The sequence below is a fragment of the Micrasema longulum genome, unplaced genomic scaffold (genome assembly GCF_059751315.1).
Source record: "Micrasema longulum isolate JH-2025_06_02 unplaced genomic scaffold, ASM5975131v1 h1tg002344l, whole genome shotgun sequence".
Taxonomy (NCBI): Eukaryota; Metazoa; Arthropoda; class Insecta; order Trichoptera; family Brachycentridae; genus Micrasema; species Micrasema longulum.
The window spans coordinates 245160-259226 of NW_028279494.1; the positions used below are offsets into that span (position 1 = coordinate 245160).

The 14067-nt window shown below is 36.1% G+C and overlaps 1 protein-coding gene across 2 annotated transcripts; it reads right to left on the reverse strand.

The window, feature by feature from the left end:
* Positions 1–250: 250 nt before the first annotated feature.
* Positions 251–13148, reverse strand: LOC148272396 (uncharacterized). Of its 2 annotated transcripts, XM_088240102.1 has the most exons (4): positions 12960–13148; positions 4685–4876; positions 1971–2067; positions 251–1235 (listed from the first exon to the last, which is right to left on the reverse strand). In XM_088240102.1, exons 1-4 carry the CDS (start codon positions 12972–12974, stop codon positions 1039–1041), a joined length of 501 nt encoding a protein of 166 aa, XP_088096228.1. In that variant the 5' UTR covers positions 12975–13148; the 3' UTR covers positions 251–1038. The 2 variants fall into 2 exon arrangements, with proteins under 2 accessions (XP_088096228.1, XP_088096227.1); XM_088240101.1 differs by lacking the exon at positions 12960–13148 and having other exon boundaries at positions 4685–5921.
* Positions 13149–14067: the final 919 nt, after the last annotated feature.

Here is a 14067-nt window from a genome sequence, read left to right on the forward strand (position 1 = left end):
TTTTCCCAAGTTTTTTGCTGCTGCCTTCTGCTGATTTTACATACGTTTTTTTTTATTTTCTAATTTCATTTCTTGAATCTTTTTTTTAGTTCGGTTACAAGTTAACTGTTATTTCTTTCTTTAATCATTTGTTTAAATACTTGATTTTTATTTTTTATTTTTTGGAATATGTTTTTAGTCAGCCATCCCTCTTTTACTGACGTTGTGAAGTTTTTTATCTGGTTTTTATACTTTTAATAAAATACACAGGTTTCTCAAAAATATATTTATTATTGTAAAATTAAAAGAGTTCGGAGATCGAATAATACAATACTTAAATACTAAACAATAATACTTATAAAAATATATAACTTTATACAACTCCACATTTCACTAAAATGGCGGAATGTTTTCTGTACTTTCGGGTTTTCACTGCAGTGCTCCATTATTACGTCAAATAATGTAAAACATTTGGTTTATTTAGGCATATGTAAAGTGAAATAGAAAATGCTGGCATTTGAAAAACACCACTTTTATAACGTCAGCTTTGGCCCTAAAGGCAAATGATAACAGACAAAATACGAGGTGTTCGTTCTCTAATTTTAGCCGCAAATCAATTAGTTGCGTAATTTAAAAATAATTGTTTTGTAGAATAACGAATGTACGCAATATCACCAAAGTAGTTTGGCTTTATTGAAGCTAGGAACAAACAATAGGCGATACTACAAAATTTTCAATGATATTACGAAAAATCTAGGAAACGCTAAAGCAATTCTGGAAAAATATAATACTCTGGGTCTCAGCCAACTTTATAGACTGTCGAGATACCTTATTGAACAGTCGTTATGAAAATTGCCGACCATCAAAGTGCAGAATTGGTTAAAATTATCTGCTTCAGCCTTCAAAATTAAATCCCCCAGAATTTTATAGTTTTTAAAACGAATTCCGTCTTTGGTTGATAGGGTACAATTTTTTACGGATCGGAAGTAGGGTGTGATTGCACATACATATATACAAGCGAGCAAGTCGAGCTAGGTTGTCGGTGTCCTGTCAGAGGGCTCAGTAGTGGCCGTAGTGCCCTGCCTCGGGGGCGTAGTCGTTCCTCTGGTACTCGTGGGCGTACTCGCCCCCCTGGTGGGAAGGCTGCTCCTTGGGCGTGCCGATCTTGTGCACGATGGCGTTGAACCCGTTGTGGTGGTCGGCCTCGTACTCCACTACTCTCTTGGTTCCGTCAGACTCCACCAGAGAGTAGGAACCTGAAATACAATAAAGTTGAAACTCTCGTATCTAATAAGACCGTTTTTATTGCCAGGCTAATTGTAGATCGTCATCGGGATCCAGGACACGAACTAGCCTGCCGCCGACGCTAGGTATTTTATGTACTTACACAGTCCTACCTTATATTTAAAAAAAATACGATTCAAACCGACGTGCGTCCAGCCCTTTTTCAGTATTTCTTCGTACTGATAAATACACGAATATATTCAAATTATTTCAGGACGCCGCCGCTGGCCGTGTGTCAAAACGCCGATGTAAATTTGGTCGGAGATAGGCGGCTCTAGCGTTTCGAAATATTCCCAAATTTCGATTGAATTACAGTGACAATTTAATTATTTTGAAGTGGTTTTAATGCATTTGGAGTGTTTTTTAACTTACTTTATTTGGAATCGTGAAATTATTTTTTAATAAAATATTTGTAACAGAGCATGTCAAGAAAGGCATTTTCGCGTGTGTTAACGTAAGTTCCCGCATTTGTTTCTAATAGGATTTTAAAATTTGAGATTTCAACCACTGTATTTCTTAGATATTGACCCAACTTTCCGTACATAATTAACAGTTCAATCGTCAGTAATATTGCTTATGCGGGAATGACGTTTCTAATATCTGACCCTCAAACAATAGATCACAAGTTGACCGGAGCTTTGCAGAGTCTCGCTTGTGTGGGTTAGACAGTTCCGCCGGGGCCGCTGCCGGTGACTTTAGTAACATACCCTTGACTTTGTCTCCGTCCCTAGTCTCCCAGTGCTCCTTCTGGTCTCCGGTGTGGGGGTCTTGCACGGAATAGTCGAACGAGTACTTGGGGTGAGCCTGGAACATCACATATATTTTATTTTATCTGACTGTCCCAAATTAATTATAAAAATACAGAAACAGCGATTGACCTAATTTATTTTTGTCATTCTATACTCTTCCCGTTTTTCTAAATATGAGTAGGGTCAGGTGGGGAAAAGTGTAACACGGGGTACGCCATAACAGTAATGATATTTCCATGTGTGCATGTTTGGACATGGCGGTGTTAGCATCCCCTTTAACTCTGCATGTAATTTATGTATTTTTTCGTAAATACTATGTAATACTACGGTGACGGTATAGGTGCAAGTGTATTTGAATGTTGGTGAAGTGAGTGTCCTGATGAAGAGACGGATACGTCTCGAAACCGGTAGACATAAACAATCGGCAGGTGGTTAAATACTAAAATTAACTAACATTAATTAAATATTCGACTATGAAGTTAATGCTTTGAACATAAATAATGATATTTCCTTTATTTTTCTTCATTGCAGTCATTTTCATTTTCTTAACTCTTTATTTGTCTCGTTTTAGAATGTTGTAAATATTGTTCTGATTAATAATAATTATTCTTTTACTTGACAAAATTCAGCAGATGGAAGAGTTGAGGAAATGTGGATGTTTAAACATAGACAGAATGGCGAATGTTACACAGTGTGTAAATCGGCCACTTAAATCAGCCAATTACAGATCGTATGCCCTGTAATATCGTATTCTTCTATAAATTTTAAGATAATGGACACTCGTGAGAGATAAGTAAAGAGTGATTTTTCAAAAAACCTGTAACAAAAAAAAAATATATTTATCCATAGGTTTCATATTAGACAATATGACACAAAAAAACACTCGTTTTGCTCGTACTCAGAGTAGTAATATTAGTTTGTCCAATGTTGCGATCGGTTCCTATATGTTCCTATGTTCCTATGCCTACAAAATTTAAAAAATGTGATTTTTCTCAAGCCTGGGTGCTCTGTGATGTAATTCACCACTGTAATTAGGCCTTCTGGCCTGTTGTGGTGCAAAAAAATGTAAATGTAAAAAAAAAAAAAAAAATCCTATTCTGAGAAACCGATTTGTTGCGGCAAATTTGTTAATCGAATATGTTTTCGTATATCAAAGAGAAAAACAGCTATAGCACCAAAGAGAAAAATATTGAAATAAAAACAAAGGTTTGTATATGATTCAATAGAATTGCGTAATATTTAGATTACTATCTACTATCCTAAAATAAATATGAATAATTAGATTTGCAAAAACTAAACATATTCACTTATATCATTCACAATATATTAATTTATCGAGACTCAAATCCCAACTCCGCGGAACCCAAGTCCTGCGTTGTATTGGGACGAATATTTGTACAACACTTTACTTTCAGAATAATCATTCTTCAATATTTGGCACCGACGCTCTTGATATATTTTGAAACAGTACGACAGTCAAATGTCACCGCTGAATGCGTGTTCCACTGTCATTCCAGTTCCCATAGTCCGTCGTGACGTCACACGTGCGAGTTTAGCGCTAACATTGTGAAAAGAAATCTGCCGGCACTTTGGCTGGACTTTTATGGCAATTTCTCTCTCGATCTGCTTTCTGCGATTTACGGGTATAATCAAGTCAAGTTGTTACTAACACCTACCCAACTTTATAGCCGAGTAGTAAAACAGTAGCTTTTGCTTACAATTTTATTGCTTGCAAGATTTATATACATTATATTAATATAAGTACGTTGTATCTCAAAAGAGACGAAAGAATTATCAGGTAGAGAATATGGATTTTTAGTAAGAGCGAAATCGAGGAAGACCCTCGGTCATTATAACTGTTTTTAGTATGCGGAGGCAGTGTTGCAAAAACAACAAAACAACACGACAAAACATCACGCCGTTTCCCGTTCAGGATTGAACGCCATATCACTCTTTCTTTTCATGCCAACCTCGCGTCTTCTACATTCATACTTCTCATGCACGCCCGCCGATTATTCCGACTTTTGACAAGTCCATAACAGACGGATTATTTAGTCAGATTTGCATTGCCAATGATGAAGATTTCAACCGATCGCTGCTTCACGCAGAGGTGCGCTGGGTGTCAAAGGTACTTGTTTGACTCGAATTTTCAATCTGTCAAGACCTTGGAAAAAATGACACAAAATTGCGTTAATAATCTTCAAATATTTGTTGAATTTAGTCGTGCCATGTCTTTCTCAGTTTTCCTCGTTTTCTGCATCCATCAACATTTGAATCGTAAATTCCAAAGCCGTTCTTTCGCTGCTATTTCGATGTCAATCGTTTTATTCAATCGTATCGCCTCGGATGTCGATATATTTCATGACTCCGGGATTTCTCTTAAAAAGGGGAATTCCAAATTGTAAAATGTAAAAAAAAAATAATGTTCTTTTACATGACTTTAAAAAAAAAATTTTTTAATCAATCTATTATGTATATTTTGTAATGTATTGAGAATGAATTGGATACTATGTAGTGTTCCTTATGTAAATAAATAAATTTGCAGAAATTATAACAAAACTTTCAACTTTGATATAATTCTTTAAATCCTGTACAATATTAACGAAAATGATAGGATGATTGTTAGAAATCGCCTTGCGATAATAAGCCCGCCATGTGTGGAAGATACTCACGTGGTAGTCGACCTGGTGTTCCTCTTCGTGGGAGTCGCCGCCGTAGCCCCCCGCGCCCGCGCCGCCGTAGCCCCCCGCGCTCGCGCCCCCGTAGCCCCCCGCGCTCGCGCCTCCGTAGGCCTCCTGGCCGCCCCCGTAGCTCTCGTAGCCCGCCCTAGCGGACACCACCATCACGGCGAATAGAACGGCACTCTGCAAGCAGGAACATACAGGAAACTGTGTTATTCTTTTTTTTATTAAAAAAAATACAATGTTTACAAAAAAAACGAAGGTCATATTGCAATTGAGGGCATTGAAAGCAGAGATAGCGAACTCCCGTTTTGGTGTTTTCGAGAAAAATAACAAAAACTGCTACGCTAATGCCAAAGAGAGTCTTCATGTTAGAAATGTTATTTTCACTGAACTTAAACTTTAAGATACTGATAAATTAGCTTTAATAGAAACACGAATTCAAAAAACTTTCTTAATATTTGTATGGCACGGCCGTTTTGAAAATTTAAATCTCAAGCATGTCATTGGTCAAATAAAATGGCTGATGGATATTGCTATGTTTGCTTCCAAACACTATTTTCAAACCATCAGAAGTATGATTTAAAACTACATTTGCAACTCAACTCATGATTTTTTTAAAAATAAAGTTGACAAACTACAGAATGACATCATATCCCAAAAAAATGTTTTTTTGGAGGTTGCTATTTTTGCTTCCAATGCCCTCAATTATAGTATTTTTTTCATATTACTAAATACATAGCCAAAACAAAAATGTACTTGTGTAGGATTACTTCGTATTGCTCCACTCGCCAAAAAAATTCAATTGAATTTAAAATAATATACATGTAATTTTTTTTTTGCGGTAATTACGATCTTAAATCTTATCGTTAACGGATTTACAATCAAAATATATAAAAGAAAATATATGCATTGTAGCTTGTTGAATAAAGTTAGATTAAATTATCTGCCCATCTTTTCCACATCCGCTCGTAAGTGGAGAATGCGGACATCATCAGTTGCCTCCAGGAGACCCCACCGCCGGCCGGCACTCTCGCCCCCTCCCACGTCAATCCGGCGCCCCTTAGTTCGCCCAGACTTCAATTTTAGTCATAAAATCGAACCACCTTATGCCTAATGTTCTCGAGTACTTACTCTCAAAGCTCAGAAATATTAAATCATAATTAGGCATTATTTACCGTTAAGACTCATTTTCTTTATTGTGAGAAATGGTACATCAATTTCAGAAAAAAAATTGTTAATAAAATTTAGGATTCTGTGTATAAGATGCATATTTATTATTGTTTGCGCTTAAAATACCAAAATGAAAGTTAAAGTTTCAAGTATTCTGAATTACCCATCACCAGGTTTTATATTTACACCTGATGATAGGTAATTCAGAATACTCGAAACGAGTTGTGTTATAATATGTATTAAACTCTTATGTGGTAAAAATTACAAAGTGTCTTTTGTGTTTTTTAATCATAAACCGCCGAACGAAAAAAACGATAACTGGTTCTACTTTCTTATTTGACCATTTTTTTAGTTTCAAAGAAGTTATACAATTTCTCGTCCATCACTATAAATATAACTAATTAATTAATAAAAATCATAATCATTTCTCTATCAGCACACAATGGTGCATAGGGCACTGTATTGGCACTACAATTGCAGCGTATCTAGATCATTGTTTTATATGGAAGATAAAGTGATCAGTCGTCGGTATCATTCCAAGAACAGTGAAGTATTGCATTGTAGAACCATCTTTGAGAAAAAAAATTACTTCCACTCTTCCAGGAATCGAACCGAGGACCTCTTGCATGGTAAACGAATGTATTAACGACTACATAATGAGGTGGAATCATCTCCACTCGATTTACATTTTCAGGTTTTTTGTTTCAGGTTCTATTATTAACTTATTAAATAACGCAATAAATTATAATATGAATCCCCTAATTTACTGAAATTTCCTTTAATACGAGGATTTCAGTGAATTTTTCGCTCTTAATCTTCAGAAGATTAATTTATGTGAGGCGGGCGTGGAAATATAAAATTAACACTCCAGTAAAATTTAATTTAAAACAATTCATACCCTGAAGGTTAGAATATATTTTTTAAATGTAACAAAACAGGTTAACACCCTTTTACATTTAGGCTTTTGTGCAGAGTGTTATTTTAATGTCTTTAAAAATTAAAACGCTTTAAGCATGAAATTACACGTGGATCTAAACAAAATCTAAAATCAATATTATTGTTAATTTATTGAGTTATAAAGATATATCGAGTCTACAATCTGTTGTCTCCTAATTTCCAAGTTATCTACACAAAGGTTCAAGGCGCTGATCATGAAACTGAAGGGTTTTGCCCTGGTTACATTGGATGTGTCTTGTCCGTGTGAGTTGAAGTGCTCTCTTATGGTGGAGAGGGTTCAGAAGAAATTTCTTCGGTTTCTCTACATGAGGGAGTGCGGATATTATCCATGGCTCTATCCCACCGAGTTCCTCCAGGGTACGCTCGGTTACAGCAGTTTGAAGACTAGAACGAATGTGTATTTAACAACGCACTTTCGATTGTTGCGCGGTATTATTGACAACCCTGAAATTATGCGGAGCATTAGCTTTTATGTTCCGGATAATTAATTACCTTAGACAGCGTCAGCATAGACTGTTTCACATTCCAATATACAAGACCAACCTGCCGATGGTTATGCCTGTTGGAAGGGCTATCTCTATGTTGAACAATATCACTTTGGGCAGAAACATTTTTCACGTCTCTGAGGGAGTTTTTCGTTACAAGATTCTCTTACTTTTTTAACATATCATTCTTTGGATATTATGTATACTAATGTGTTGTTTTTATATATACCTAATTTTACTTAATTATTTTAATTATTTCTATATGTATGAATTAGGATATTCCATTTTGTAATGTACGTATATATGAATAAATAAAAAAAATTGAAAAATTGAAATTGAAATTAACATTCCCATACCCCGGAGTCACGGTATGGTTTGCCGCGACCTCCGTTCTGCTACTGGGAATTTTTAGCGAATATGACCTAACATAATTTTATCCGGAACATCGGATGTGATTAACTGTTATAATATTTGCATTGAAGTAAATACACACGTTATTTCATCACTAAACGCATCTCAATTTTTGCAAATATCGCGTTGTCTTCAACAATTCGAAAAAAGAGATAGCGATATCACGATATGCAATAGGGTCTCGCTAATCCGGACTCCGCTTATCTGTCGATCGCCGTAATCCGGTCGGACGGGGCGAAGTCGTTCGCGGAGGAGGCATGAAATTTGAAAAACACGAGCAGAAGAGTATTACAGGCTTTTTATACGCTACTTATGTTTTTTTAGCTTCATTTTAAACGCGCGGGCTTCTTACATGTTTATTTTTCACTATTGTTAATAGTTTTTAAATATTTTTTTTAGTAAAATGAAATATTAGCGTTCTAATAATTTATACAAATATTTCAATTTTGATGGCCATTTTTAACGAGTTGTAAATAACTCACTATTAGAAAATGGAAATCAAGTTGGGGTAGAGTGGGGTTTGAACCTCGGACCTCTGGCCCGTGAGTCCGCAACACTAGCCACGGGCCATAACCCGATTGTTATATGATAATAATGAAGGAATTTTCTAAACATAAACATATATGTTTTATTACGTTTTCTAAGAAAAGTAGCATGGTTGCTCGGATTGCAAAGGGGTGATTTTTCCTATTTTGAAATAGAACAATCTCTTAATCTGTCTTTATTGGAGAAACGCAGAACTGAGATGGACCTTATATGCATTTTCAAAATACTTAATGCTATAAGTGATGTCCCATCTCTGTTGCAGTCAATTGCTTTCCAACCATGTCACCAGAAGTCAAAATCTGCTATATATTTAATCTACTAAGAGCAATATGCCTCTGTGTCCAGAATGTGTAGATTAGTCAATTCGTCACACAACTTAGAATTCTTCGGGATAGATCTTCCGGCTTTTCGTAGATCTCTTCGCCACTAAAACCGTGCGGAATGAAGATTGATTGGCATGGTTTAGCTCGAAGTCTTGTATGTCGATCGTGTTTATGAATATATTGTATACCATTATTCGATTGCCCTTGTTTGTCTTGGCTACATAGTTTTATGTTATTTTTGTTCAGTTTCTTGTACACGTGTTTCTTCATTTTACTGTTGTAATTGGCTTAGGCCGCATATATAATAAATAAAATATGTATTCCATACCACGATCCGGACGCCTTGGTAATACGACTAGGTCCTGTTTTTTGCCTGTCCGGATTGTCGCATATAAATATTAATGTGAGAAAGATGGAAGGAAGGAATTAAAATGCCACTATTTCGCTCTTGTAACGTGTCCATCGATTCCAACAAGTAAGGGCAGTATTAAATTTTGATGAGGATCTGATCGTTGAGGCCCAGAGTCGCTAGTATTGCATTCTCGGTTCCAGACTACGGAGTGAGGTCCTTTTCATTAATTCCCCATGATACCTAAATTTAGGATATTTATGTCCCATACATGAAAAACTCGTGAATTTTCTCCATTTGCTCTATTTTTTAAGACTGGATTTTTCTTAAGAGGAGGGATTTGTGTTAGAAACTCCTTGATGATTTCACCAGGACTGATTTTTTCTTAAGAGGAGGGATTTGTGTCGGAAACTCCTTGATGATTTTTTCAGGACTGAATTTTTCTTAAATAATAATTCAGTGGACCAATAAAGGTTTCATCTCTTTGACTTCACTAAAATCAACAAATGAAAGAATTGCAGAAAAAAATCAATGTTCGAACATAGGCAGAAGAGTGAATGTTACACAGGCTTGTGTATTGGTCACTCAACCCTGCTCATGACACATTATAAGCCCCGTAAATGCCAAGACTTCCATATTACATTATCTTAGCTGTTCTCCATCTCTGTTATAATCGAGTGGTGTTAATCTGTTATAAATTATACCGTAATAGCACATAACAGAATGTAAACGTATAGGTACCATAGTTTCCACATTTTATTCATCCACTTTCCATCACTTGGCACGATCGTACGAGTACCTACAGTATAGTGCATATGGCCATTTCCTTTTCGCGCTAGGTAGGTACATAATATCACTCGCTTTCATCCATATTGTAAATCTGGCACGCCACCATCTACTCGCATATTTCCCCTCCATTTTGTATAGCGCGAACTGAGAACGCTTTCTTACACCTCCCGAGTCGACAACACATCAACATCGACAGAGGTACAGACAGACATTACGACAGAAATAAAAACCTCCGAGGTGCGAGTACGAAAGTCTAGTAATTTACGGAGCTGTTATCGGTCGGTAGAGAGGACTGGAAGTGCGGCCAGGAATATCGGGCGCCGCATCCGACAGTGTGAAGGCTGTCTGGAGATCGGATATTTGCTCTCTGAAAACCGAATGCCAGTAATATAACGCCTGTATAACACCTATTCTCTACGGATGCGAATCGTGGCACCTCTCTTGGGCCCGAAATACTAAAATATTGAGTTTTGAGAATAGGTTTCGGAAGAATTTCGGTTATGCGGTGGTTTAAATGCTGCGAGGAATCAAGAAATAAGATAATGAACGCAGCAAACTCCGGTGACAACCGTCATCGAGCGGAGGTGATACGGCTGACTGGGCTATATACTGCAGATGCCCCCTCGGAGCCCTAACCGCGCTTGCCCACTTTACGAGGCATCAGGTTCCTGCTGGACATCCGCTACTCGCTGTTTGTCGGCAGATCGTGTCGGAACTACCGGGCGCGAACCTGACTCGAGGGGAAGCTCAGAGGGTGGCAGCTGACAGAGGTGCCCGGAGGCTCTTTGTGAATTAGACAGCGGACATGGAATTATGATGATGACGACTTGTATTTATTAAATTATTTCCTTACTAATTTATGATTTACTTGACTCCATTTTTTACAATAGGCAATTCTTTATTACTATGATAAAGGACTCATTATTATTGTTGGAGTAAAATTTGATCTGACTTAAGAACATAAGTGTATGCTTCTTAAATACCCTTTGAAAGCATATATTGCATTGAAAAATAACAGATTTTCTAATTAAAAATGAAAAAAAATCTTTAATTTTAACAACTTATTTATTACTAATATTTAAAATATTTTTTCTGTGGTCAATCGTTTAACTAAATGTTATGAAATATTTATATATAACTACTTACCGACTTTTCTATGTCTACCAGTTTCGAGACTTACAACAACATACTATTTATTTAATTACTTACAGGTTTTGAAGCTACACACAATTTATAAAATCTAAAGAGTTTTTATGTTGAATTTATTTTCATAATAAATAACTACTAAGTCACTGCTAAAAAATCTATTTAAAATGTATGTTAATTTCTTAATGTTTTTTTCTGTAATTTTTGAAAACAACTGTAATCATATAAGTAAAAATATTTAAAAAAAAAACATTAGAAAAAAAATACGTAAAAGAAATTACCTTTGAATAAGCTTCCAAGCGTTTTGGAATAATTATTTTTTTACAAAAGAAAATATTTCGAAATTTTTGAGATTCCTACTAATTGATTTACCTTTATTAATTCAACGCTTTATTGAAAATAAATCATCGATTATGTAGAACAATTATAATTATCTCATATTTTAACTTTAACTAATCTTCTAACCACTGCTTGCGAATAACGTACCCCAATCGCAACCATTTTCCTAAAATTAATGAATATATTTTGCCTTATTTAGTACACGAAGAGACGGATTAAATCTCATGTCCTTCAAGCTCTGGACACACATGATATTAAACTCAATCAAAAACTCCCCCGTAAAAGCTCCCAGTTATCTCAGTATTTTTAGTACGGTTTAGGCCGGGAATAGACGTCAGATTTTTACATGCCACAGTCGGATTAGATAGTCCGATCCGACTGTCGGAAGGCGTTCGCGCCGTGAATCTGTTGAAACAGTCCATACTCATCCGATCGGAAAATACATGTCTCTGTTCCCGGCACTCACCCGGCTTTCAATATCTTTCTCCGTCATTCCATCCCTAGTAAACAAACCTTCCAGATACACAATTAAACGATGTAATAACTCATTCTTTTTTTAAAATAAAAAATAAGGATAGCGATGTCTGGATGTTTCAATTGGAAATGACTTTCCGTGAGACTTCTTTACTCTAAGGGATGAATCTGATAGCGGCGTTTCTTCCTTCGCGTAAGCAAATATGCAATCGCTGGAAGTTCCTCGCTATATCGCTTGCACATTATAATATTTTATGCTGATTATGCACAACGTGTTTCGCTGACAGATCGGAAACGACCGAACCGCAGGAAAACAAACACGAGAATCGGACGATATTTTCTATTTGTCGGATCCGATAGCTTGATCAGACAATCGGAAGCAAAATCTGACGTGTATTGACGGCTCTAGTAATTATAGTCCGGTGGGATATCGATGCTCCGTTTTGAAATAAGTAATTTTAATTTTCTACGCGAGTCTCCGATTCCACGTTCCCCGGAGCTTTTAGCGAAGCTCTTTATTTGATTGCTTTAATTACAACCCAAAGCCTTTACAACTTCTATTCCAGAATATAATAATTTCCACGGAAAAGATTTATTAATCCAGTTTCCTTCGCTCCGTAACTAACCTAGATACTGGAATTTTTAAAAATAAGTTTTCATAATTAGGATTTTAATCCAACCCTCGAGAAATAATATTAGTAATTTTATAACTTGCTACGAAAATAAACAATCGATTGATCCTTCGCGATGAACACAAAAAATAAAATATCGGATTGTGTTTTTATTTGACTCCTAAAAGATTGTGCGAAAAAATCCCTCCGGAAACGGTGATGTAACGTCGCGTTCAATTTAATTAAGCTAAAGACGATGTGTTTTGAAATACAGGTATTTCAAATAAAAAAATTTAACGCGTACATAATATACTGTTAAGTAATTTATTTTCCATAATTTAAAAAATAATCGTATAATTTAGACATGTTTTAGCAGAATACGACTTAATTATTTTAAAAAATAAGAGAGATATTTCGAGTCTTGTCTTGTATTCTATGCATGCGTTTGTGACAGTCACACATGTGCTAAAATTAGGTAAAAAAATTCATCGAATCTACTTGCTGTTAGTGGATATTGGAAGTTTACTCTACGATTTAAGTACTTTCGCTAGCTCTGTCAGGGTAGCGCCGATGCGGGAGTTCCGACAGTGGACTTTGGATTATATCGTTCTAACTAATCACGTCACATTCACCGTTTGCTATTTGAAGAAGTATCGCACTCACTCGGATGGGCTGCATTGTCGCGTATCTGGCTGCAGATCACTGAACTATCGAGACTGGTACCACTTGTCCACCGGTTGGGCACTGACTGGTGAGGAGCAGCGGCTCCCCCGCCTTATATACCGCGACGCTTCCTTTCTCCGCTCGTCTCACTCCGTCGGGTGGCGCTCCTCCTTCGTCTTCTGCAGCACTGAGACCGCCGCCGCCTCCGCCGCGTCACCCGAACCCTTAATGAGGACCCCGGGCTCTCGAATCACCCGAGTATGTTTTCATTATCTCGCGATTGCGTCGTAGTTTCATACAAATTGAATTTCACGAACATCAAGAACACATACATTCTCAATATATAACAAAAAAAAAAACATTTATGGAAAGATTACGAAATGTAATAGATGTAAAAAGTAGTATTCTCATATATAAAACAATAATTTGTCCACACATAAATTACTGCTCTTCCATTCTTTTTTTATGTAATAAAGGAGAAATTAAAAATACACAAATTCTTTAACTAAGGCGATGAGGATTATACTCAAAAGAACTATGTATTCTAATGTAGAAAGAATGCACAAAGAAATTGGCTCGCTAACAGTAAAGCGACAAATTTAATATAATGTAGCAATTTTTATACATAATGGGGATGAATAAAATTTAACCAACAATGTCACACATATGAAACAAGGGGTAAAAAAAAACATAAGATTACCAATGAGGAGAAGAACAGAATATCAAAACTCATTGTACAAGAGATTGAAGCTGTACAATGAGTTACCAGAAGAAATAAAGGAAATATAAAAAAATCGAAATATTTAAAATTAATTTGAAAAATATGTTTGTTAAAAAATTGCAATATTATTAAATGTTTATATTAGTTCTTAAGATGTTATGAACTAACTTAATAAAGCGTAAATAAATAAGGGGCCGACAAAAAGATGGGACGATTACGATTTAATATATGTTAAAGGTCCAGAGACTTTCCGAAAGCTCGTTCTAAAGTCAAATTACCCAATCAAGTTACTTCATCATTCCATGTCTGCCCCCTGGTTGAGCATCTCGGGTCCAAAAACAACTTCCAGGCCTCCGTGTACCCTCATGACTCAGGTTCGCGTGCCGT